Genomic DNA, 27,954 nt, shown 5'->3' with positions numbered 1-27,954 from the left:
CTGAGGTTGAATGTGTATATCAATGTATCGTGTCTTTATCTTTTTTGTTATTTTTACATAGAAGATTCTGCATTCACTGAGGGATGCATGTGTTAGAGCAGGGGTGGGGATCCTTTTTCCAGCCAAGGGCCATTTGAAAATTTCTACCATCATCTGATAAAAATGATCACCTTGAAAATTACCCCGGTATATCTAGTCAAACAATTAATTTCGGTAACTCATTCTTAATATGACGGCTGGAGATTTTTCTCTTTCGTGGAGCTGTGATGTTAGGTGATGGTGATCATGTTGCTTCTCGCAGCTGCTTTTCCAGGGGTGGCATGAAGATCACATGGGGCACAAAGATCACGGAGAGGAGGGCATATACCTGGGGGGGCACAGATCACGGAGAGGCACATAGCAGGAGGGGACAGATCATAGGGGACACAGATCACATGGGAGCACAAATATCACGGGGGTACATCACGGGGGCACAGCGATCACAGGGGGCACAAAGCTGGCAGCCACAGAGATCAGAGGGATGCACATAGCTGGGGGCACCGATCACAGGGGGCAATAGGTGGAGGGCAAAAATCACAGGGGGAATAGATTATAGGGGGAGCATAGCTGGGGGCACAGATCACGGGGCATATAGCTTCGGGGGGCAGAGATCACAGGGGAACAGATCATAGGGGGCAAATAGCTGAAGGGCACAAATCACAGGGCAGAGAGATCACAGGGGGAACAGATCACTGGGAGGCACAGAAATCACAGGGGGCACATAGCTTGGGGGCACCGAGATTACAAGAAGGGCACAGATGACAGGGAGGCACATAGCTGGGGGCACCGATCACAGGGGGCAAGAGGTGGAGGGCAAAAGTTACAGGGGGAATAGATTATAGGGGGCGCATAGCTGGGGGGCACAGATCACGGGGCATATAGCTTCGGGGGCAGAGATCACAGGGGAACAGAGATCATAGGGGGCAAATAGCTGGAGGGCACAAATCATAGGGCAGAGAGATCACAGGGAGAACAGATCACTGGGAGACACATAGCTTGGGGGCACCGGGATTACAAGAAGGGCACAGATGACATGGAGGCACATAGCTGTGAGGCACAGATCACGGGGCTTATAGTTGGGGGATCAAAGAGATCCTATTGGGGCACAGACTACAGGGGGAACATAGCTGAGGGGCACAGATGACATGGAAGCACATAGCTGGGAGGCACAGAGATCACGGGCATATAGCTGGGGGGCACAAATCACGTGGGTACATAGCTGAGGGGCACAGATCACGGGCATATAGCTGGGGGGCACAGATCACAGGGGGTACATAGCTGGGGGCCCAGATCACAAAGGGGCATATAGCTGGAGGGGCACAGATCACGGGAAACAGGGATGACATGGGGACACATAACTTTGAGGTACGGAGACTGCGTGGGGAGCAAAAATGTCATATTAAAGCACAAAGCGGGGGGGTACACATGACATGGGGGCACATAGTTGGGAGGCACATAGATCACATGGGGCTTATAGCTGGAGGGCACAAATCACAGGGGGTACATAGCTGAGGGGCACAGATCACGGGCATATAGCTGGGGGGCACAGATCACCGGGTGTATAGCTGGGGGCACAGATCACAGGGCATATAGCTGGAGGGCACAGATCACAGAGGGTATATAGCTGGAGGGGCAGAGAGATCACAGGGGGATCAGGGATGACATGGGGGCACAACTGGGAGGTACGGAGACCACGGAGGGAGCAAAGATGTCATATTGGAGCACAATGCGGGGGAGGGGGCACAGATCACAGGAGGGGCACAGATGACATGGGGGCACATAGTTGGGAGGCACATAGATCACAGGGGGCTTATAGTTGGGAGAGCAAAGAGATCATATTGGGGCACCGATCACACTGGGCACAGGGATCACCGGAGGGGCACAGATGACACAGGGGCACATAGCTGGGAGGCATAGATCACAGGAGGCTTATAGTTGGAGCAAATAGATCATATTGGGGCACATAGCTGGGGGCACGGATCACAGGAGGGGCACAGAGTTGACATGGGGGCACATAGCTGGGAGGAACAGATCACGGGTTTAAAGTTGGGGGAGCAAAGAGATGATATTGGGGCACATAGCGGGGGCACAAATCACGGGGTATATAGCTGGGAGCACAGGGATCACAGGAGAGGCACAGATGACATGTGGCACATAGCTGGGAGGCACAGAGATCAAAGGGGGTGTATAGTTGGGGGAGCAAAGATCATATTGCGGCACAGATTACAGGGGGCACAAAAGCTGAGGGGCACAGGGATCACAGGAAAGGCACAGATGACATGGGGGCACATAGCTGGGAGGCACAGAGATCACAGGGGGCTTATAGTTGGGAGAGCAAAGAGATCATATTGGGGGGCACAGAGATCAGAGGGCACATAGCTGAGGGACACAGATCACCTACAGACACAAAGGTGCCAGCACAGAGATTGCTCTGGACTCGTGGCAGGCAGCAGCTCCTCTTCTGGGACAGGAGGATGGGAGAGCTAATCCCGCCCACCCCGATGACATCATTCTTGGGCAGGCAGTGTTCTGTGATGAATGCTGTGTGCTGTGCACTTGGAGTTAAAGGGCCAGCAGCCGGTAGAATGTGGCTGCTGCGCGGACATTATGCACTTCGGGGACCTTCCCGCGGGCCGCATGAAAAGCCACATGCGGCCCACGGGCCGGAGGTTCCCCACCCCTGTGTTAGAGCATATATTTAATATTACTATTAAAAAGAAATAAAATGGGGCTTTCATGTAGTTTCATGGATACATGGCTGCTAGAAAATAGAAATAAAAATAGCTAAAAACTGAGCAGTCTTAAAGGTAACCTGTCACCCAAGCTGTCCAAATGTCCAAAACCGCAGGTAGTACGAATTAAAGACTGACCGCACAATTGCCACCAGGTTTCTTTTATTTCCCTGAAATTCTTTGCAATTTCAGAGGAGATCATCTTTAACCCCTTCATGACCCAGCCTATTTTGACCTTAAAGACCTTGCCGTTTTTTGCAATTCTGACCAGTGTCCCTTTATGAGGTAATATCTCAGGAACGCTTCAACGGATCCTAGTGGTTCTGAGATTGTTTTTTCGTGACATATTGGGCTTCATGATAGTGGTAAATTTAGGTCAATAAATTCTGCGTTTATTTGTGATAAAAACGGAAATTTGGTGAAAATTTTGAAAATTTCGCAATTTTCACATTTTGAATTTTTATTCTGTTAAACCAGAGAGATATGTGACACAAAATAGTTAATAAATAACATTTCCCACATGTCTACTTTACATCAGCACAATTTTGGAAACAAAATTTTTTTTTGTTAGGAAGTTATAAGGGTTAAAATTTGACCAGCGATTTGTCATTTTTACAACGAAATTTACAAAACCATTTTTTTTAGGGACCACCTCACATTTGAAGTCAGTTTGAGGGGTCTATATGGCTGAAAATACCCAAAAGTGACACCATTCTAAAAACTGCACCCCTCAAGGTACTCAAAACCACATTCAAGAAGTTTATTAACCCTTCAGGTGCTTCACAACAGCAGAAGCAACATGGAAGGAAAAAATGAACATTTAACTTTTTAGTCACAAAAATTATCTTTTAGCAACAATTTTTTTATTTTCCCAATGGTAAAAGGAGAAACTGAACCATGAAAGTTGTTGTCCAATTTGTCCTGAGTACGCTGATACCTCATATGTGGGGGTAAACCACTGTTTGGGCACACGGCAGGGCTTGGAAGGGAAGGAGCGCCATTTGACTTTTTGAATCAAAAATTGGCTCCACTCTTTAGCGGACACCATGTCACGTTTGGAGAGCCCCCGTGTGCCTAAAAATTGGAGCTCCCCCACAAGTGACCCCATTTTGGAAACAAGACGCCCCAAGGAACTTATCTAGATGCATAGTGAGCACTTTGAACCCCCAGGTGCTTCACAAATTGATCCGTAAAAATGAAAAAGTACTTTTTTTTCACAAAAAAATTTTTTTAGCCTCAATTTTTTCATTTTCACATGGGCAACAGGATAAAATGGATCCTAAAATGTGTTGGGCAATTTCTCCTGAGTACACCAATACCTCACATGTGGGGGTAAACCACTGTTTGGGCACATGGTAAGGCTCGGAAGGGAAGGAGCGCCATTTGACTTTTTGAATGAAAAATTATTTCCATCGTTAGCGGACACCATGTCGCGTTTGGATAGCTCCTGTGTGCCTAAACATTGGCGCTCCCCCACAAGTGACCCCATTTTGGAAACTAGACCCCCCAAGGAACTTATTTAGATGCCTAGTGAGCACTTTAAACCCTCAGGTGCTTCACAAATTGATATGTAAAAATGAAAAAGTACTTTTTTTTCACAAAAAAATTCTTTTTGCCTCAATTTTTTCATTTTCACATGGGCAGTAGGATAAAATGGATCATAAAATTTGTTGGGCAATTTCTCCCGAGTACGCCGATACCTCATATGTGGGGGTAAGCCACTGTTTGGGCACTCGGCAGGGCTCGGAAGGGAAGGCGCGCCATTTGACTTTTTGAATGGAAAATTAGCTCCAATTGTTAGCGGACACCATGTCGCGTTTGGAGAGCCCCTGTGTGCCTAAACATTGGAGCTCCCCCACAAGTGACCCCATTTTGGAAACTAGACCCCCCCAAGGAACTTATCTAAATGCATATTGAGCACTTTAAACCCCCAGGTGCTTCACAGAAGTTTATAACGCAGAGCCATGAAAATAAAAATAAAAAATTATTTCCTCAAAAATGATCTTTTAGCCTGGAATTTCCTATTTTGCCAAGGATAATAGGAGAAATTGGACCCCAAATATTGTTGTCCAGTTTGTCCTGAGTAGGCTGATACCCCATATGTGGGGGTAAACCACTGTTTGGGCGCACGGCAGGGCTCGGAAGGGATGGCACGCCATTTGGCTTTTTAAATGGAAAATTAGCTCCAATCATTAGCGGACACCATGTCACGTTTGGAGAGACCCTCTGTGCCTAAACATTGGAGATCCCCCAGAAATGACCCCATTTTGGAAACTAGACCCCCAAAGGAACTAATCTAGATGTGTGGTGAGGACTTTGAACCCCCATGTGCTTCACAGAAGTTTATAACGCAGAGCCATGAAAATAAAAATAAAAAATTATTTTCTCAAAAATGATCTTTTAGCCTGCAATTTTTTATTTTCCCAAGGGTAACAGGAGAAATTTGACCCCAAAAGTTGTTGTCCAGTTTCTCCTGAGTACGCTGATACCCCATGTGTGGGGGTAAACCACTGTTTGGGCACACGTCGGGGCTCAGAAGGGAAGTAGTGACGTTTTGAAATGCAGACTTTGATGGAATGCTCTGTGGGCGTCACGTTGCGTTTGCAGAGCCCCTGATGTGGCTTAACAGTAGAAACCCCCCACAAGTGACCCCATTTTGGAAACTAGACCCCCAAAGGAACTTATCTAGATGTGTGGTGAGCACTTTGAACCCCCAAGTGCTTCATATAAGTTTATAATGCAGAGCCGTGAAAATAAAAAATCATTTTTCTTTCCTCAAAAATTTTGTTTTAGCAAGCATTTTTTTAGATTCACAAGGGTAACAGGAGAAATTGGACCCCAGTAATTGTTGCGCAGTTTATCCTGAGTATGCTGGTACCCCATATGTGGGGGTAAACCACTGTTTGGGCACACGTCAGGGCTCGGAAGTGAGGGAGCACCATTTGACTTTTTGAATACGAGATTGGCTGGAATCAATGGTGGCGCCATGTTGCGTTTGGAGACCCCTGATGTGCCTAAACAGTGGTAACCCCTCAATTCTACCTCCAACACTAGCCCCAACACACCCCTAACCCTAATCCCAACTGTAGCCATAACCCTAATCACAACCCTAATCACAACCCTAATTCCAACCCTAACCCTAAGGCTATGTGCCCACGTTGCGGATTCGTGTGAGATATTTCCGCACCATTTTTGAAAAATCCGCGGGTAAAAGGCACTGCGTTTTACCTGCGGATTTTCCGCGGATTTCCAGTGTTTTTTGTGCGGATTTCACCTGCGGATTCCTATTGAGGAACAGGTGTAAAACGCTGCGGAATCCGCACAAAGAATTGACATGCTGCGGAAAATACAACGCAGCGTTTCCGCGCGGTATTTTCCGCACCATGGGCACAGCGGATTTGGTTTTTCATATGTTTACATGGTACTGTACACCTGATGGAACACTGCTGCGAATCCGCAGCGGCCAATCCGCAGCCAAATCCGCACCGTGTGCACATGGCCTAATTCTAAAGGTATGTGCACATGCTGCGGAAAAGCAGCAGTTTCCCATGAGCTTACAGTTCAATGTAAACCTACGGGAAATAAAAATCGCTGCACACATGCTGCGGAAAAACTGCACGGAAACGCAGCGGTTTACATTCCGCAGCATGTCACTTCTTTGTGCGGATTCCGCAGCGGTTTTACAACTGCTCCAATAGAAAATCGCAATTGTAAAACCGCAGTGAAATGTGCAGAAAAACCGCGGTAAATCCGCCATAAATCCGCAGCGGTTTAGCACTGCGGATTTATCAAATCCGCAGCGGAAAAATCCGCAGAGGACCAGAATACGTGTGCACATACCGAAACCCTAGCCCTACCCCTAACCCTACCCCTAACCCTAACCCTACCCCTAACCCTATTCTAACATTAGTGGAAAAAAAAAATTTCTTTATTTTTTTATTGTCCCTACCTATGGGGGTGACAAAGGGGGGGGGGTCATTTATTATTTTTTTTATTTTGATCACTGAGATAGATTATATCTCAGTGATCAAAATGCACTTTGGAACGAATCTGCCGGCCGGCAGATTCGGGGGCGCACTGCGCATGCGCGCGCCATTTTGGAAGATGGCGGCGCCCAGGGAGAAGACGGACGGGACCCCGGCAGGATCGGTAAGTATGATGGGGTGGGGGGGGACCACGGGGGGGATCGGAGCACGGGGGGGGGAATCGGAGCGCGGCAGGCGTGGAACGGAGCACGGGGGGGCTGGAACGGAGCACGGGGGGGCTGGAACGGAGCACGGGGGGGGTGGATCGGAGTGCAGGGGGGGTGATTTGAGCACGGGGGGGTGATTGGAGCACGGGGGTGAGCGGACAAGAGCACGGGGGGGAGCGGAGCACTGTAGGGAAGGGAGCCGGAGCAGTGTACCGGCCAGATCGGGGGGCTGGGGGGGCGATCGGTGGGGTGGGGTGGGGGCACACTAGTATTTCCAGCCATGGCCGATGATATTGCAGCATCGGCCATGGCTGGATTGTAATATTTCACCCGTTATAATGGGTGAAATATTACAAATCGCTCTGATTGGCTGTTGAAAGTGAAACTGCCAATCAGAGCGATCGTAGCCACGAGGGGGTGAAGCCACCCCCCCTGGGCTAAACTACCACTCCCCCTGTCCCTGCAGATCGGGTGAAATGGGAGTTAACCCTTTCACCCGATCTGCAGGGACGCGATCTTTCCATGATGCCACATAGGCGTCATGGGTCGGATTGGCACCGACTTTCATGTCGCCTACGTGGCGTCATGGGTCGGGAAGGGGTTAAAGGGAACCGGTCACCCCCAAAATCGAGGGTGAGCTAAGCCCACCAGCATCAGGGGCTTATCTACAGCATGCTGTAATGCTGTAGATAAGCCCCCGATGTATCCTAAAAGATAAGAAAAAAAGGTTAGATTATACTCACCCAGGGGAGGTCCCGGTCCGTTCCGATGGCTGTCGCGGTCCAGTCTGGGCCTTCCATCTTCATCAGATGACGTCCTCTTCTGGTCTTCACGCTGTTGCTCCGGCGCAGGCGTACTTTGTCTGGCCTGTTGAGGGCAGAGCAAAGTACTGCAGTGCGCAGGCGCTGGGTGTCTCTGACCTTTCCCGGCACCTGTGCACTGCAGTACTTTACTCTGCCCTCAACAGGGCAGACAAAGTACGCCTGCGCCGGAGCCACAGCTTGAAGACCAGAAAAGGACAACATTGTATGAAGATGGGAGGCCCCGGACCGGACCGCAACACCCACCGGATCGGACCGCCCACCCAGGTGAGTATAATTTAACCTCTTTTTCTTATCTTTTAGGATACATCGGGTGCTTATCTACAGCATTGCAGAATGCTGTAGATAAGCCCCTGATGCCAGTGGGCTTAGGTTACCCTCGATTTTGGGAGAGACAGGTTCCCTTTAAAGATCTGGCCAGAAGTCCAGACGAGTCCAGCTCTACTACAGGGACCTTTTAGGGTAGGAGAGGCCTGTCAGTTGGCTCTAGAAGCACAATATGTAAACTTTAAAGAGCTGGCTATTGTTCATGCCCTACTGTTTAAAATTTTACTCTCTGAAACGACGGAACCTTTCTGAGAAAAAATATACCTAGCAGCAATCGTACAGCCAAGCTTGGAGTCGTGCTTCCAGAGGTTTGGGCAGCATGAATCAGATGACACGTTCCCTTTTAATGCACTTGTCTAAGGTTACATTTCACTTGCACATGATGTAACGTTATCACTTTATTTTTTAACAGTTCATTTTATTCATAATGTTTTTACTAAATATCAATGGACTTTCTTCCAAACAGTTGATATTTGTCTACAGAGATCTTTAACAAAAGTACATTACTTGAGATTCACCAAATGACCTTATTGTCTTTTTTCCCTGTAGAAACATGCCAAAGGGCAGGATCTTTTTAAGAAAGTTTGTAGTCACTTGAACATTCTTGAGGAAGATTATTTTTGCCTGGCCATATGGCAATCTCCTAACAAGGTAAGACGGTTATGAATACTAGATTGTACATACAGGATTCTTGGCTTTAAGGAGCCTTTATGGGGGAAATAATAATCACCAGTTTAAACCTGTCCAATGATTTAACAATGCTTTCATAGATTATAGGTTGAATTCGATTAACTGATCTTCTTTCAATCTTAAAACTAACATGTTAACTCGGAGGAAGGAATTGCCGTATATGAAATTCTTCCTCACCTCCAGCATTGCAGCATCATGTGGCAGAAAGTTCTATCATCTCGCTGCTCGCTGAGCATAAAATAACCTTTTGCGATGATTATTAAACATGCATGGAGGATGTCCTTTTGTCATCGTTGTAAGCATACATGTTATTTCTTTACTGTCAGTTCATGAATTTGTACATTGCAATAAAATAACTCCTAACCCTTCATTTTTCCAAACTGAAATGGTGGTATCAGTCCATCTTTTCCCTTAACTATGGTTGCACTTCTCTGCCCCTGCTCTAGTTTAGCCATGTTTTTCCTATACCCTGAACCCAAAACTGCACTGTGTATTCTAAATGTGGCCTTATAAGTGACTTATATAGAGGCAAAAATAATGTTCATATCATGAGCATGTACATCTGTACACCTTTTAATGCACCCCATTATTTTATGCCTGGCTCTGGTTTGCTGTCTTTTGTTGTTTGCTGTCTTTCAGGGGCAGTTTTACCATTTAGTACACAATTGTAAAGCATGACCTAACATTCATCTACATTAAACTCTTATATAAATCCTTCTGTAATATTAAATTATCCTTTTCTCTGTTGATGATCTTGTAGAATTTAGTATAGTATCATCTGCAATTACTGAAATTCTTCGGTTTGCCTTCTATAAGCTCATTAATACATTTGTATTAAAAAGAAAAGGGCTCAATACAAACTAATGTTATCCCACTGTTAACTCTGACTCTAACCACCCTCTGTTTACTATCACAGAGCAAGTTGTTAATACAATTATACATTTTCCCCTATTCCCATTGCTCACATATATTTTTTTTTTAAGGAAAATACTGGCGATATCATGCAGATCCCACTGCTGCCACCAGTTTGTCAGGGGACTCAATTCTGCTAGGACAATTGCACAATTGACTGACAAGTTATGGACGAGGTCATGGCTTTCTAGAACTAGGCCCGCATTTGGGGAACTCACTGAGCATATAGTATATACACTTCCGATTCCAATGCATGAAATATATATATTACAGTGGGGGGAAAAAGTATTTGATCCCATGCTGATTTTGTAAGTTTGCCCACTGACAAAGACATGAACAGTCTAAAATTTTAAGGGTAAGTTAATTATAACATTGAGAGAATATAAAAAATAAAATCCAGAAAATCACATTGTATAAATTTTATATAAATTTATGTGCATTTTGCAGTTAGAAATAAGTATTTGATCCCCTACCAACCATTAAGAGTTCTGGCTCCTACAGACCAGTTAGACGCTCCTAATCATCTTGTCACCTGCATTAAAGATAGCTGTCTTACATAGTCACCTTTATGAAAGACTCCTGTCCACAGAGTCAATTAATCAGTCAGACTCTAACCTCTACAACATGGGCAAGACCAAAAAACTTTATAAGGGTATGTTCACACGTTCAGGATTTCCATCCTTTTTTTTTCAGGACAGTTTTTTTTAAAAAACTGCAGCTCTTGGCAGAAAACGCAGGTCCTTTTTTTGTCCTTTTTTGATGCGTTTTTGATGCGTTTTTTGATGCGTTTTTTTATCCTTTTTTTACTGTGTGTTTCCTAGGAAGCTTTTTAGGGCTAAAATGGCTGAAAATACCCTAACCCTACCCCTAACCCTAACCCTACCCCTATCCCTAACCCTACCCCTAACCCTACCCCTAACCCTACCCCTACCCCTAACCCTACCCCTAACCCTAACCCTACCCCTAACCCTACCCCTAACCCTACCCCTAACCCTACCCCTAACCCTAACCCTACCCCTAACCCTACCCCTAACCCTAACCCTAACCCTACCCCTAACCCTAACCCTATTCTAACCTTAGTGAAAAAAAAAAAAAAAAAATTCTTATTTTTTTTTATTGTCCCTACCAATGGGGGTGACAAAGTGGGGGGGGTGTCATTTACTATTTTTTTATTTTGATCACTGAGATAGGTTATATCTCAGTGATCAAAATGCACTTTGGAGCGAATCTGCCGGCCGGCAGATTCGGCGGGCGCACTGCGCATGCGCCCGCCATTTTGCAAGATGGCGGCGCCCAGGGAGAAGACGGCCGGACGGACACCGGGACGCCGGGTAAGTATAAGGGGGGGAGATTAGGGCACGGGGGGGGCATCGGAGCACTGGGGGGGGGCATCGGAGCACGGGGGGGGGGCATCGGAGCACGGGGGGGGCGGGATCGGAGCACGGGGGGGCAGCCACACTCCGCCCACGCACTTCCGCCCGCTCCCCCGCACTTCCTGCTGCAGCGGTTCTGCACATCAAATCGCAGTAAAACCCGCAGATATATTTTTGATCTGCGGGTTTTACTGCGATTTTGACCTCACAATGGAGGTCTATGGGTGCAGAACCGCTGCGGTTCAGGAAGAAGAATTGACATGCTCCTTCTTTTTTCCGGGAGCTATTCAGCGCGGCTTTTTTTTTACAATTTCCGGACCATGTGCACAGTGTGTCCTGTTTTCCATAGGGTACAGTGTACTGTACCCTGCATGGAAAACAGCTGCGGAACCGCAGCGGCAAAACCGCCGCGGTTCCGCGGTAAAAAACGCACTGTGTGAACATGGCCTTAGGATACCATGGACAAGATCATAAACCTGCACAAAGCTGGAATGGGCTACAAAGCCATAAGTAAGATGCTGGGAGAGAAGGAGACAACTGTTGGTGCAATAGTAAGAAAACGGAAGAAATACAAAATGATATATATATTTATCTGGGGCACCATGCATAATCTCACCTCGTGGTGTATCCTATTATTCTTGGTCATGAGGAAGGTGAGAGATCCGTCTAAAACTACACGGGGGTAACTTGTTAATGATCTCAAGGCAGCTGGGACCACAGTCACCAAGAAAACCAATGGTAACACATTACGTTGTAAAGGTTTAAAATCCTGCAGTGCCCACAAGGTCCCCTTGCTCAAGAAGGCACATGTGCAGGCCTGTCTGAAGTTTGCCAATGAACACCTGGATGATTCTGTGAGTGATTGGGAGAAGGTTTTATGGTCAGATGAGACAAAAATTGATGTCTTGGACATTAACTCAACTCGCTGTGTTTTTAGGAAGAGAAATGCTGTCCATGTCCCAAAGAACACTGTCCCCTCTGTCAAGCATGTAGGTGGAAACATTATGTTTTGGGGGTGTTTCTCTGCTAAGAGCACAGAACTACTTCACCGCATCAATGGGAGAATGGATGGAGCAGTGTACCGTAAAATCCTGAGTGACAACCTCCTTCCCTCTGCCAGGATGTTAAAAATGGGTCGTGGCTTGGTCTTCCAGCAAGACAATGACCCAAAACATACAGCCAAGGCAACAAAGGAGTGGCTCAAAAGAAGCATATTAAGGTCATGGAGTGGCCTAGCCAGTCTCCAGACCTTAATCCCATGGAAAACTTATGGAGAGAGTTGAAGCTCCGAGTTGCCAAACGACAGCCTCAAAATCTTAATGATTTAGAGGAGTGCACCAAAATTCCTCCTGACATGTGCACAAACCTCATCAACTACAAAAAAAGTCTGACTGCTGTGCTTGCCAGCAAGGGTTTTGCCACCAAGTATTAGGTCTTGTTTGCCAGAGGGATCAAATACTTAATTCTCACTGCATAATGCAAATACATTTATATAATTTATACAATGTGATTTTCTGGATTTTATTTTTTGTATTCTATCTCTTAATGTTAAAATTAACCTACCCTTAAAATTATAGACTGTTCTTGTCTGTAAGTGGGCAAACTTACAAAATCAGCAAGGGATCAAATACAGTATTTTGCGGTTTATAAAACGCACCGGATTATAAGATGCACCCCAAATTTTGAGGAGAAAAATAGGAAAACCCCCCTTTTTTATTTTTTTTAAATAAAATGGTGGTGTTTCTTACAATCCAGGCATCTTATTGCTAAATGGGGGTGGTGTCTGCGGTGAAGTGAGGTCCCAGGGTCGCTGCTGGTGGAGGCAGGAGTGGGGCGATGCTGCGGACCCCAGACTGGGAGAAAGGGATGTTCGGATGTGTGACGCTGCGGGTGTTCGGTGGTGCAGGCCGCAGTGGATCAGGGACCCAGGGTCGTTGCAGGTGTTCGGTGGTGTGGGGGCTCTGCCGACATTTTTTTGAAAGCCCAGAACCCCCACACTGTTTACTATGTGGTGGACTTCAGGGAAAATGGTTGCCGCGGCAGCGCATGCGCAGATGGAGATCTTGGCGCTGAGATCTCATCTCTCGAAATCTTGACACTGAGACCTCCATCTGTGCCTGCGTCACATCTGTGGCCATTTTCCTGGAGACATCGCGCAGAGGCAGGTGAGGATGGAGATCTCCTCCACTTTCCTCCGCCTGTGCCGAGTGAGAAGCCGGACCCCGGAAGAATGGCGGCCGCCATATGCCGCCGCTGCGGGACTACTGCTTGACGCCGTACCACCACTGCTCGTCACAGGGAGCCGCCTTACCACCACCGCAACACCCCCAGCTCTGGGCCCGCAGCTTGACCCCTCGGTAAGAACCGTGTTCGGTTTATAAGAGGCACCCCATTTTCCCCCTAACTTCGGGGATCACAAAAGTGCGTCTTATAATCTGAAAAATACAGTACTTATTTTCCCCACTCCAATACAATCACTGCCAACTCCACAATAACAAAAGGAATAACTAGCTTCCACCATCAATAATGTATATAGGCACTCTACTGCCTGCTGTAAGCAGGTGATTTTTAAAGTTCCACTTCAGCATTTTTTTTTACTTCATTATTGGCTATCGGTAATATATGTTCAGCCTGTGAATACTTACTAGTCGCTGTCTTCTGCTGTGTCCAGCACTTCTTCCGTCTTCTCCTGCATCATGTGACCGCAGCTCTTTTTTGCCACCTCACACAACGGACCGTTAGTTCCTTTTATTTAAAAAAAAAAAAGTCTGAGATCCTCTTTCTGTGTCCCAGACTTGGTGAGAAATGGATTTCCAGGCCACACAGACACTCTTGTAAGCAGTCTGGTCACAGCTGAAGTCGTGTGATCCAGGAGAGGACCCCAGCACCGATGGAAACATACAAGATACATTACCGATGGTTGACGGGGAAATAAAAAAACAGGAAACAATGGAGTGGTACTTTAAAGGAGAATGTATGGCATCCCTGATCATAATTTGCCACTAGTAGCATCTTTTATGCAGACTTCGTTTATCGTAAGCACAAATCTGTGTAATAAAAACTTATGGAGAGGACAAACAGCCTCTTGGACAATGGTGTTTATGAAAAAAACTATCCACTATTGTAACATATGAATGCAAGTTTGAGCGCGGATTGATTTGCTGTATCATGGAACATCACTTCTTTCAAGCAATTTATCTGCCTGTGTAAAATGACTCCCATCTCTTTTAGGGTCAAATTGTAACACTCTTGTATAAACCTTGATGCTTTGAGTAACATTTTCAATGTTGCCTCATTGTCTGTTTTTTTTTTGCAGAGCCAGTGTCATTTTAATTAGCTCCCTCCAGTATTTTTTTCAGACCTCATTGTCCACCAGATTAATCTGCTCAGGATGAGCTTGCAAACGGTTGAGCGCACTTTTGCAGCAGGCACAGACCCCTTCTGTCTGTGTAGCTCTGTTTGGCAGACATTGATTAACAGATACTGACCTCCTGGCACATCTTGTTTAAAAGCCCCAGCCCCATGTAATGCTGAAAAAATGTTTTGTTAAGTGTGTCAATGTTAAATAAACATTCCCAAAGAATGAATCATTGAGTGGCATTTAATAATGCTGCACTAGGTTCTTCTTTTGTTCCGTATACATTAGTCTTATTATTGGAAATTGGTAGTTTATTTTTGTTTTAAGTCCCTGTTAAGGGATACTGTGCAAATTTATTGTCTGAAGATGTTAATGATTTATGTTAAAAGTGCCATCATTCAGTGGAGTGAAAAAGGCTTCTGTCAGTCACTTAAAAGATTTCCATATCCTCTATAGCGTAAAACTACCCATGTCAGTGGTCAGTTTCAACCAGACAATAACAAAAACCTGCAGCTCCCCTGAGAAATCAGTTTTTTTGTTTTATTGTACATCCACTCCCTTGGTAACGACCAGAAAAAAGTAGCACTAAATAAGGCCCTAATCTCTGGAACCATATTGCAGATTTAGAAAAAAAAACAACGCAGATATACTTTGTCACATGCCGCTCCCCCTTACTATGTTGAGAAGTCGGAATACTGCGCTGTAATTTGGGTTTCTGTCCCTATTCTCTGCTACTCTCAGATTGAAAAGCATAAATCCTTCAACTGAAGTGCCTATAATTTCAACTCATCTGGAAGTTTGTGGACAAAAATGGAGAACTTTAACACTTAACACCTTGTATAACATGGACCATATGTGCGCAGTATGTGGAATGCATCAATGGAACGCAGTATATCGGCGCTTGCGCAGATGAGAAATATAATAATAATAATAATTTTATTTATATAGCGCCAACATATTCCGCAGCGCTTTACAAATTATAGAGGGGATTTGTACATACAATAGACATTACAGCATAACAGAAATCACAGTTCAAAATAGATACCAAGAGGAATGAGGGCCCTGCTCGCAAGCTTACAAACTATGAGGCCGGCGTCACACTAGCAAGTTTTACGGACGTATGAGCGCATAAAATACGTCCGTAAAACGCTCATTACACACGGCCCAATGATTCTCAATGGGTCATGTCCGATAAGCCGTATATTAGGCATCCGTATTATACGGCTTTCTACGGCCATAGAAAATCGCAGCATGCTGCATTTGTCACCGTATTGCGCAAAAAATACGCCAATGACCTCGAGCGTGGGAACTTTTCTGAATATTTTCCCAGCCTCGAGGTCATCCAAGAGAATTAGCATGGAGTAGTGACCATTAGATGTTAGTAGGTCATTAGAGACTTTAGTGAGGGCAGTTTCAATAGAGTGTAAAGAGCGGAAACCAGATTGAAGAGGGTCGAGTAGAGAGTTATCTGAGAGATAGCGGGTAAGACGGGAGTGGACGAGGCACTCGAGGAGTTTAGAGATGAAGGGAAGATTAGAGACAGGTCTATAATTAGCGGCACAGTTTTGATCAAGGGATGGTTTTTTTAAGTAATGGATGTATGATGGCATGCTTAAATGAGGATGGAAAAATACCGGAAGTGAGAGAGAGGTTAAATATTTTTGTTAGGTGAGAGGTTACAGCCGGGGAAAGGGACTGGAGGAGATGTGACGGAATGGGGTCACTGGTGCAAGTGGTTGGGCGAGAAGATACAAGGAGCCTGATTACTTCTTCTTCTGTAACTGGTTCAAAGTCAGAGAGTGAACTAGATGCAGTGGGGGAGGGAAGACAGTGCATGGTATGAAGAGATTGGGAGATGATTTCCTGTCGATTGTGGTCAATTTTTTCTTTCAAGTAATTGGCCAGATCGTCAGCGCGGAGATCTGTGGTTGGGGCCTGCACTCTTGGGTTGAGTAGGGACTGGAAAGTGTCAGAGACGTTTAGGGTTATTGGACAGTGAGGTAATGAGGGTGTTGAAATAGGTTTGTTTGGAGAGATGAAGGGCAGAGTTGTATGTTTTTAGCATGAACTTATAATGGATGAAATCTTTGGGTAGATTAGATTTTCTCCACAGACGTTCGGCGCACCTGGAGCATCGCTGCAGGAAACGTGTTTGCAGCGTGTGCCTCGGTTGTCGCCGTCTGTGCTGAGTTGTTTTATTTGTAGGAGGAGCAGCTTCATCCAGGGCACTTGGGCTTATCTGGGCACTCAATCCTAAGCACTACATCGAGAGGGGGCTTGCCCAACTGTGCTGAGGACTATATTAATACTAATCTAAGTGGTCCTATAGTATCCATTTACTCCTGATGAACCTCATGTTTTGGAGGGGAAACGTGTCGAGTTCCTGTTGTGGGCATGCTTACCGGCTGTTGAGTTTCTGTTCTGGGCATATCCCCTGTAAATTTGGATGAATTCTATTTGACAAATTATTTTCGTTGGGATATATACTGTATATTTCTCTATCTGGTTCTATTTGATGAATTTTTGCACTAGTTCCAAGGAGGAAATAATGATTTGAAGTACAGTATAGGGATAACTTGGGGGAGTTTTCTCCTATGTGTTTTGGAACGGTGTATGAATGGACACTGGGGGGATCCATGCTTAAGAACTCCAGCAATATTTATATTGAATCGATATTTGAAGCACTATAGCACCTTACTTTACAAATCCCCCCCCTCCTTTTTTTTTTTTTTTAATTCTTTTGGATAAGGGATATATTGGGGATAGCCGCCGAGGAACGGGGCGCCATTTACGTCAACTTTAAAATAGGGTGCCAACCTCCGCTGGTAGGCAGGGTCAAAATAGGGTTCTTTTTTTTTTTTTGCTTATATTGCTTTAAGACTTGGGACCCCATCTACAGTTAGGTCCATATATATTTGGACAGAGATAACATTTTTCTAATTTTGGTAATAGACATTACCACAATGAATTTTAAACAAAACAATTCAGATGCAGTTGAAATTCAGACTTTCAGCTTTCATTTGAGGGTATCCACATTAAAATTGGATGAAGATTTTAGAAGTTTCAACTCCTTAACATGTACCACCCTGTTTTTAAAGGGACCAAAAGTAACTGGACAGATTCAATAATATTAAATAAAATGTTCATGACTAGTACTTGGTTGAAAACCCTTTGTTGGCAATGACTGCCTGAAGTCTTGAACTCATGGACATCATCGGACACTGTGTTTCCTCATTTTTGATGCTCTGCCAGGTCTTCACTGCGGTGGTTTTCAGTTGCTGTTTGTTTGTGGGCCTTTCTGTCTGAAGTTTAGTCTTTAACAAGTGAAATGCTGCTCAATTGGGTTGAGATGAGGTGATTGACTTGGCCATTCAAGAATATTCTACTTCTTTGCTTTAATAAACTCCTGTTTTTTTTGGCTTTGTTTTAGGTCATTGTCCATCTGTAGTATGAAACGACGACCAATCAGTTTGGCTGCATTTGGCTGGATCTGAGCACACAGTATGTCTCTGAATACCTCAGAATTCATTCGGCTGCTTCTGTCCTGTGTCACATCATCAATAAACACTAGTGACCCAGTGCCGCTGGCAGCCATGCATGCCCAAGCCATCACACTGCCTCCGCCGTGTTTTACAGATGATGTGGTATGCTTTGGATCATGAGCTGTACCATGCCTTCGCCATACTTCTTTCCATCATTCTGGTAGAGGTTGATCTTGGTTTCATCTGTCCAAAGAATGTTCTTCCAGAACTGTCCTGGCTTTTTTAGATGTTTTTTAGCCTTTTTATTCTTGATGCTTATGAGTGGCTTGCACCGTGCAGTGACCCCTCTGTATTTACTTTCATGCAGTCTTCTCTTTATGGTAGATTTGGATATTGATACGCCTACGTCCTGGAGAGTGTTGTTCACTAGGTTGGCTGTTTTGAATGGGTTTCTCTTCACCATGGAGATTATTCTGTGATCATCCACAACTGTTGTCTTCCGTGGGCACCAAGGTCTTTTTGCATTGATGAGTTCACCACTGCTTTTTTTCTTTCTCCGGATGAACCAAACTGTAGATTTTGCCACTCCTAATATTGTAGCAATTTCTCGGATGGGTTTTTTCTGTTTTCGCAGCTTAAGGATGGCTTGTTTCACCTGCATAAAGAGCTCCTTAAACCGCATGTTTACTTCACAGCAAAACCTTCCAAATGCAAGCACCACACTTCAAATCAACTCCATTCCTTTTATCTGTTTAAATAAGAATGATATAACGAAGGGATTGCCCACACCTGTCCATGAAATAGCCTTGGAGTCAATTATCCAATTATTTTTGTTCCCTTTAAAAACAGGGTGGCACATGTTAAGGAGCTGAAACTCCTAAACCCTTCATCCAATTTTAATGTGGATACCCTCAAATGAAAGCTGAAAGTCTGAACTTCAACTGCATCTGAATTGTTTTGTTTAAAATTCATTTTGGTAATGTCTATAATCAAAATTAGAAAAATGTTATCTCTGTCCAAATATATATGGACCTAACTGTATATTGTTGGGCACACTGTAAGCATGTAACTGTTTCTTTTCTACCCCATCCTGCAGGGTCGTATAGGGATATAAGGGACAGTCGATGGTGAGTGGGGGCGCCATTTGCTCAGGTCTTGGGGTGCCAACCTCCACTGGCTGGTAGGGTACATATAGTGTAGTGCAGAGGTAGGCACTGTCCTGGCCTTTTCAATGGTATGGTTTTACATGGTGATGGTTTTGGTTGGTGCACTGGTTAAATATTTTTAAGATAAATTAATAAAAGGTATTTTTAATGTATTCAATAGCTACACTGGGGCTTTTTCTGTGAATTCCAGAACAATCTCCTGCAGTAGGATTAACAGACCCTCACTGCCCCCTCTATTGTTCAATGTAATGGATGCATTGTATTTTTTATTTATTTTTCAAAAGAATAAAGAAAAATCAGTGACATAAGTTGAAAAAAGACCTAGGTCCATCAAGTTGAGCCCTTCTTCACCAATTGTACATTTTGTCACTTATTTATAGTGTCTGCCATTACTGCCTCTTGTGGTAGGACCCTCCACAGTCTGACTGCTCTGACTGTAAAGAACCCTTTCCTGTTAAGCTGCCAGAATCGCCTTTCTTCCACCCGTAATGAGTGCCCCATAGTCCTCAGTATGGTCTTTGGAAGGAATAAGTCATGTGCCAGTCATCTGTACTGGCCACACAAATATTTATACATATAAATGAGATCTCCTCTGAGGCATCCCTTTTTTTTTTTTTTTTAATAAGATAATTAAGCCCAACTTTTCCAACCTTTCATCATATGAGAAGCCTTCATCCCATTTAATAATCTTGTTGCCCTCCTTCGAACTGATTCTAACATCTGAATATCCCTTTTAAAATGTGGAGCCCAAATCTGGATCCAATATTCTAGATGTGACCTCACCAATGATTAATTTATTTATAAAGAGGTAACATTATGTTGGGATTGCAGGATTCCTCTCTTTATACACCCTAAAATCTTGTTTGCTTTTGCGGCTGCTGCCTGACATTGAGTACTGCTGCTCAGGTTACTTGTAAACAGAATACCCGAGTCCTTCTCTTGTTCTGTAATCCAAAGTATACTCCCATTTAATGTATATGCAGCATTAGGATTACTCCATCCTAAGTGCATTACTCTACAGTTATCTACATGGTGGCCATTTTGGATCCAAATTTATTTTTTGTCTTTGTCTTCGGTCAGTTAGCAAATTCCTTACCAATCTACTTCAGTATAAGGCTGTCATGTAGTATCCTTAAATAGTGATTTGCAAAGATTCATAACGTTTCAAGTTGGACAAAATTGTTGAAAAAAAATGAAAGTTTAGTTACTCTCTTTAAAGGATCTGCTGCTAACGTTTTGATGTCAGATAACACGGGCTCCACAAGACCTCCCGAGTGTATCCTATGCCTTGATGGGCCAAATTTGTTTTGGTAGAACTATGAGGATCTACTCAGTGTTTGGTATCTTTAAGGTTATGACTGATGGGTCATTCTCCATCACGTTATGACAAATAAGGAGTCATCCCTAGATTTGGCCATTGATGCAAGACAAACCGTAACAGTCTGGGCAATTAAACTAAAAAAACAACAACTTTTTTTAAACCCTTTCCAAATCTTGACACTTGCAGTTAGTAGTAGGATGTTTTCCGATGTGCTAATATCTGTTCATGGAGAGACATACATAGGAAACATTCTTTGACTTTTTTGGTCTTCGAGCACTACTTTTAGCAATGCCGCTGGTCAGACTGGAGATATTGGTAAGACTGTAAAGGCTCATGTAGGTTTGTCTTTACCATGTTATGCCTAAAGAAATATGATTTGTTTTTTCAGCATATTAAGTCGTCTTTGTAATAAATGGTTAAAACCCACTAATAAACATTTCCTTTTCAGATATGGATAGATCCAATGAAGGACATCAGGAAGCAAGTGCATGGTAAGTGTATTCGTGTGTGATTGAGGCTCTCCTGTTGATGGCTGGTTAGAGATCGTACAAATAACGACAAGCTTTTGTATATTGAGTCAACTAATAAATTGATGTTGGTTAACACTGCAGCATTATTAATCACCTTGAATTGGCACCTTCTTATGGAATTTTGTATGGTTTGCCAGTTGTCTGACTCTCATTGTACAGTTTGGAATAAAAAAGAGAAATCAATTTTTCATCTTTTTTAACCCCTTTACAACATTTTCAGTTTTTTGCGTTTTCAGTTTTTTCCTCCCCTTCTTCCCAAAGCCATAACTTTTTTTATTTTATTTGTATTAGTACCATTTTAGGATAGACATGTTGTTTTGATTGCTTGTTAAAATATATTTTGTGATATTGCAGTGTCTATATAAAAAATAAAAAGTAATTTTGTCGTTCTGGAAAAAAAAATATATTTTTTTACAGTTTACCAATAGGGTTAATTTTTATATTATATTTTGATCTGACTTTTCTGAATGCAGCAATACCACATATTTTTTTTCTTTTTTTTAATATTTTTATTTTAATGGGGGAAAAAGGAGGGTGATTTACACTTTTTTTTTTTTTTTTAAATTATACTTTTTACTGTTTTTGTCAGTCTTGAAGCTGCGATCGTCTCATTGCTTGTTCTATATAACCATGCCATAGCATTGCTGTATATAGCAAAAATCCCGGTGTAATTTGAAGCCTGGTCCTAAGGTGGTTTTCAAGAAAGCTCTGTAATAACAAGCATGGACGTTTTCAACATACCCCCATGCTGTCACTGCAACCCATAATCACATAACGAACACTTTCCCCTGTTGGCTCTCTGTTAATGATGCTGTCAGAGCTTGACAGCGTCATTTAACAGGTTAACAATCGCTGGTGGCGCTTCATAACCCCTGCAATTATAACAGGCAGCTCCTTGCTTTAACCCACAGCCGCTACCTGCAGATTGTGGCAAGCTTACCCCTTGAGCCCGCCTCATACACCCGCCTACCGGCTTGTGCCTTGCATGTACGGTGGATGTGGTGAAAGGGGTTGGCATGAACTATAATATATACCGTATATAATTTGTATACGGTATTTTATATGGAATTGTGGTTGGAGAATAAATGAGAACCAGTAATACAGTGAACTAATTTTTTTTTTTTTTTTTTGTGGCCAATTAATCTTGGCATCAAACTGATATCTTTGTAAGGCTAATAAAAAAAACATATATTAATTATTAAAATATATAAAATCACATGAAGTCACGGTGAAACATGTCTCCAGACATCAAACAGATGTTGGATGAACATATTTTTTTGAATGACATTAAATTGCCCAGGTACCCCAAAAGTCGAGATCCCTGGTCATATCTACTCTTTCTTGCACTTCACTAGACCCATTAATTCTTTTTTGTCATGGGAAAGTGATGTGTATTAGTTGGCCCGAAGTTTGTCTTGTAAAGCTTGTTAATAAATTGCTAAGCCTTATCCACATGCCTGTCTGTAACAAAAACAATTGGGTCAAGTGGTGGATGATTAAATGTTTCCTGTAAGGCCGGGATCACACATGCGAGAAACACGTCCGAGTCTCGCATGTGAAATCCAAGCTCTGGCGCCGGCACTCCAGAGCGGAGCGTGCTGCTCCATGTGTTGCTGTGCGGCTGCACACTCCGCTCCCAAGTGCCGGCGCCAGAGGAGGGATTTCACATGCGAGACTCGGACGTGTTTCTCGCATGTGTGATCCCGGCCTTATTTGGAGTTGGCATCCAATGTCCTCACACACCTTACCAAACCTTGGTGATATGATTTAAACTAGTGAATGTGATCAGTGATCTTGACTTGTTTAAAGGGCCCACTATCCACCCCAGCTAAAAAAAAAAAAAAAAAAAGTTTAACCCTTAAGGCAAATTGACTTAACTGTACATCATTGCAGGTGTGCCCATGCATGGAGAGAGCTCAGGAGCTAAGCTCCATCCACACATGATATGCAAGTGCTTCTCACTAAATTAGAATATAATCAAAAAGTTTTATTTATTTCAGTTCTTCAATACAAAAAGTGAAACGTGTTGTATAGTCATTACAAACAGTGATCTATTTCATGATGATTATGGCTTACAGCCAATGAAAACCAAAGTCATTATCTCAGTAAATTAGAATACTTTATAATACCAGCTTGAAAAATTATTTTAAAATCCAAAATGTTGGCCTACTGAATTGTATGTTCAGTAAATGCACTCAATACTTGGTCAGGGCTCCTATTGCATCAATTACTACATCGATGCGACATGGCATGGAGGTGATCAGCCTGTGGCATTGCTGAGGTGTTATTGAAGCCCAGGATGCTTTGATAGCAGCCTTCAGCTCGTCTGCATTGTTGGGTCTGGTGTCTCTCATCTTCCTCTTGACAATACTCCATAGATCCTCTATGGGATTAAGGTCAGACGAGTTTGCTGGCCAATCAAACAGAGTGATATTGTTGTTTTTAAACCAAGTATTGGCACTTTTGGCAGTGTGGACAGGTGCCAAGTCCTGCTGGAGAATGACATTTCCATCTTCAAAAAGCTTGTCAGCAGAAGGAATCATGAAATGCTCTAAAATTTCCTGGTAGATGGCTGTGCTGACTTTGGTCTTGGTTTGGGGAGCCATGTCATCTGTGTTTTGCCATCACTGATTGTGGAAACTTCACACTAGACCTCCAGCAGCTTGGATTGTGTGCCTCTCCCCTCTTCCTCCAGACTCTGGGACCTTGAAAACAATCTGAAGGACTGCAGCAGTCCAGTTCTTTTTCTTCTTGGCCCAGGTAAGACGCTTCTGGCGTTGTCTATTGGTGATGAGTGGCTTGACACAAGGAATGTGACACCTGTAGCCCATGTCCTGGATGCGTCTGTGTGTGGTGACTCTTTAAGCGATGACTACAGCAGCAGTCCACTCCTTGTGAATCTCCCCCCAAAGTTTTGAATGGTCTTTTCTTAACAATCCTTTTCAAGGCTTCGGTTATCCCGGTTGCTTGTGCACCTATTTCTACCACACTTTTTCCTCCACTTAAATTTCCATTAATATGCTTGGATACAGAACTCTGCGAACAGCCAGCTTCTTTAGCAATGACCTTTTGTGTCTTACCCGCCTTATGGAGTGTCAATGACTGCCTTCTGGACATCTGTCAAGTCAGCAGTCTTCCCCATGATTGTGGAGACTTCTGAAACAGACTGAGACCTTTTTAAATGCTTATTAAGCCTTTGCTGTTTTTTTTCTTTTTGTTAATTACGGTATTATAATTTACTGAGAAAATGACTTTTGGGTTTTCATTGGCTGTAAGCCTTTATCCTCAACATTAACAGAAATAAACACTTGAATTAGATCACTCTGCTTGTAATGACTCTATATAATGAGTTTCACTTTTTTTTGGCGTGTTTTTCGCTATAAAAAAGCGATAATAACGCTTAAAAAAACACATACATATGCATCCCATCTTTTTATAATGCATTCCGCAATTTTTGTGCATATGTTGTGTTTTTTCAGCGAAAAACACATCGCGGTAACAAACGCAGCATGTTAATTAATTTTGTGGATTTTTCTCTGATCGCCCATGACGGCACCACGGAGAGAGGGGATCCGCCCACCAAGGACAGGAAACCTACGGATAAAAAGGCGGTACCACTCTCCTGCATCAGTTGGTTTCCTGTCCTTGATGGGAGACCTACGGACTTACCAGATCGACGTTGGAATTCCGGGGCCAACCAGTCCGACTCAGGCAGCTGGGGTCCCTCTGCCTCAGCTGGGGTGGTGACCCGAAGCGCCACCGCTGGGAGCCAGTGGGCCTACAGGGTGTGCAGGGGAGGTGACAAGGAGTTTGCGGTCACCTCCCCAGGTAAGATGCAGCAGCGGCAACAGCCAGGGGGGTCCCTCTGTGGTTGCGGGAGGTACAGCGCCACCCTCCCTAAAACAAGCGTCAGTCTGCACACTGCACCGCCATCGGGCGTGCAGAACAGCGCGCTGGGGACTGCATAGGACCGGGGGTGCCGGTCAGCAGCGCCATATCTGCTCTCCGGGCGCCATCTTGAAAGTTCGGCGCATGCCCGAGAACTAGGCTGGTCTTGCGTGGCTGCCGGAGCTTCTGCGCAGTTGCGGGGTTGCCGCTCGGGCGCTTAGTGCGGTCTGCGGCGGAGTGGCTGCTCACAGTAACGTTCTGCGCAGGCGCCGCAAAGGCTTACTTGCGCAGGCGCCGGCGTTCGGCGCTCCTCGCTGTCGGCTGGCGCTACTGCGCAAGCGCAAAAAAAAAAAAAAAGAGCGGCTGGAGGGTTTAAAGTGTCAGAGAACCTCTGACGGGGTTTAACCCCTTTCTGCCATTAGACGTACTATTGCGTCCATGTGGGGTGGGCTTTACTTCCCAAGGATGCAATAGTACGTCATATGCGATCGGCAGCGCTCACGGGGGGAGCGCCGCCGATCGCGGCCGGGTGTCAGCTGTTTATCGCAGCTGACATCCGGCACTATGTGCCAGGAGCGGTCACGGACCGCCCCCGGCACATTAACCCCCGGCACACCGCGATCAAAGATGATCGCGATGTGCCGGCGGTGCAGGGAAGCACCGCTCAGGGAGGGGGCTCCCTGCGGGCTTCCCTGAGCCCCCCGCAGCAACGCGATGTGATCGCGTTGCTGCGAGGGTCTCACCTCCCTCCCTGCTCCCTGCAGCCCCGGATCCAAGATGGCCGCGGATCCGGGTCCTGCAGGGAGGGAGGTGGCTTCACAGAGCCTGCTCAGAGCAGGCACTGTGAAGCAGCCTGCACTCCTATCAGATCAGTGATCTGACAGAGTGCTGTGCAAACTGTCAGATCACTGATCTGTGATGTCCCCCCCTGGGACAAAGTAAAAAAGTAAAAAAAAAAAATTTCAAATGTGTAAAAAAAATAAAAAAAAATATTCCAAAATAATGAAAAAAAAAAATATATTATTCCCATAAATACATTTCTTTATCTAAATAAAAAAAAAAAAAACAATAAAAGTACACATATTTAGTATCGCCGCGTCCGTAACGGCCTGACCTATAAAACTGGCCCACTAGTTAACCCCTTCAGTAAACACCGTAAGAAAAAAAAAAAAAAACGAGGCAAAAAACAACGCTTTATTATCGTACCGCCGAACAAAAAGTGGAATAACACGCGATCAAAAAGACAGATATAACTAACCATGGTACCGCTGAAAGCGTCATCTTGTCCCGCAAAAAACGAGCCGCCATACAGCATCATCAGCAAAAAAATAAAAAAGTTATAGTCCTGAGAATAAAGTGATGCAAAAATAATTATTTTTTCTATAAAATAGTTTTTATCGTATAAAAGCGCCAAAACATAAAAAAATGATATAAATGAGGTATCGCTGTAATCGTACTGACCCGAAGAATAAAACTGCTTCATCAATTTTACCAAACGCGGAACGGTATAAACGCCTCCCCCAAAAGAAATTCATGAATAGCTGTTTTTTGGTCATTCTGCCTCACAAAAATCGGAATAAAAAGCGATCAAAAAATGTCACGTGCCCGAAAATGTTACCAATAAAAACATCAACTCGTCCCGCAAAAAACAAGACCTCACATGACTCTGTGGACCAAAATATAGAAAAATTATAGCTCTCAAAATGTGGTAACGCAAAAAATATTTTTTGCAATAAAAAGCGTCTTTCAGTGTGTGACGGCTGCCAATCATAAAAATCCGCTAAAAAACCCGCTATAAAAGTAAATCAAACCCCCCTTCATCACCCCCTTAGTTAGGGAAAAATTTAAAAAATGTATTTATTTCCATTTTCCCATTAGGGCTAGGGTTAGAGTTAGGGCTAGGGTTAGGGCTAGGTTTAGGGCTAGGGTTAGGGCTAGGGTTAGGGCTAGGGTTAGGGCTAGGGTTAGGGCTAGGGTTAGGGTTAGGGCTAGGGTTAGGGCTAGGGCTAGGGTTAGGGCTAGGGCTACAGTTTGGGTTGGGGCTAAAGTTACAGTTAGGGTTTAGATTACATTTACGGTTGGGAATAGGGTTGGGATTAGGGTTAGGGGTGTGTCAGGGTTAGAGGTGTGGTTAGGGTTACTGTTGGGATTAGGGTTAGGGATGTGTTTGGATTAGGGTTTCAGTTATAATTGGGGGGTTTCCACTGTTTAGGCACATCAGGGGCTCTCCAAACACGACATGGCGTCCGATCTCAATTCCAGCCAATTCTGCGTTGAAAAAGTAAAACCGTGCTTCTTCCCTTCCGAGCTCTCCTGTGTGCCCAAACAGGGGTTTACCCCAACATATGGGGTATCAGCGTACTCAGGACAAATAGGACAACAACTTTTGGGGTCCAATTTCTCCTGTTACCCTTGGGAAAATACAAAACTCGGGGCTAAAACATATTTTTTGTGGGAAAAAAAAGGATTTTTTATTTTCACGGCTCTGCGTTATAAACTGTAGTGAAACACTTGGGGGTTCAAAGTTCTCACAACACACCTAGATTAGTTCCCTGGGGGGTCTAGTTTCCAATATGGGGTCACTTGTGGGGGGTTTCTACTGTTTAGGTACATTAGGGGTTCTGCAAACGCAATGTGACGTCTGCAGACCATTCCATCTAAGTCTGCATTCCAAATGGCGCTCCTTCCCTTCCGAGCTCTGCCATGCGCTCAAACGGTGGTTTCCCCCAACATACGGGGTATCAGCGTACTCAGGACAAATTGGACAACAACTTTTGGGGTCGAATTTCTCCTCTTACCCTCGGGAAAATACAAAACTGGGGGCTAAAAAATAATTTTGGGGGGAAAGATTTTTTTTTTAATTTTCACGGCTCTGCGTTACAAACTGTAGTGAAACACTTGGGGGTTCAAAGCTATCACAACACATCTAGATGAGTTCCTTAGGGGGTCTAGTTTCCAAAATGGTGTCACTTGTGGGAGGTTTCTACTGTTTAGGTACATTAGGGGCTCTGCAAATGCAATGTGACACCTGCAGACCATTCCATCTAAGTCCTCATTCCAAATGGAGCTCCTTCCCTTCCGAGCCCTCCCATGCGCCCAAACAGTGGTTCCCCCCCACATATG

The 27,954-nt window shown here is 44.3% G+C and overlaps 1 protein-coding gene across 16 annotated transcripts in view; it reads left to right on the top strand.

Moving 5' to 3' along the window:
- The window catches only part of LOC138669913 (protein 4.1-like), a 405,915-nt gene that overhangs the window by 135,962 nt on the left and 241,999 nt on the right, over positions 1-27,954 (top strand). For all 16 annotated transcript variants that reach the window (XM_069756785.1, XM_069756784.1, XM_069756783.1 and 13 more), the window contains exons 4-5: positions 8,661-8,762; positions 20,862-20,904. In XM_069756785.1, the coding sequence (XP_069612886.1) occupies positions 8,661-8,762; positions 20,862-20,904 (145 nt within the window). The remainder of the gene's footprint in view (positions 1-8,660; positions 8,763-20,861; positions 20,905-27,954) is intronic.

Source organism: Ranitomeya imitator, chromosome 3 (assembly GCF_032444005.1).
Source record: "Ranitomeya imitator isolate aRanImi1 chromosome 3, aRanImi1.pri, whole genome shotgun sequence".
Taxonomy (NCBI): domain Eukaryota; kingdom Metazoa; phylum Chordata; class Amphibia; order Anura; family Dendrobatidae; genus Ranitomeya; species Ranitomeya imitator.
Note: the sequence above shows the minus strand (reverse complement) of the source record. Positions and strands in the feature narration are given on the sequence as shown.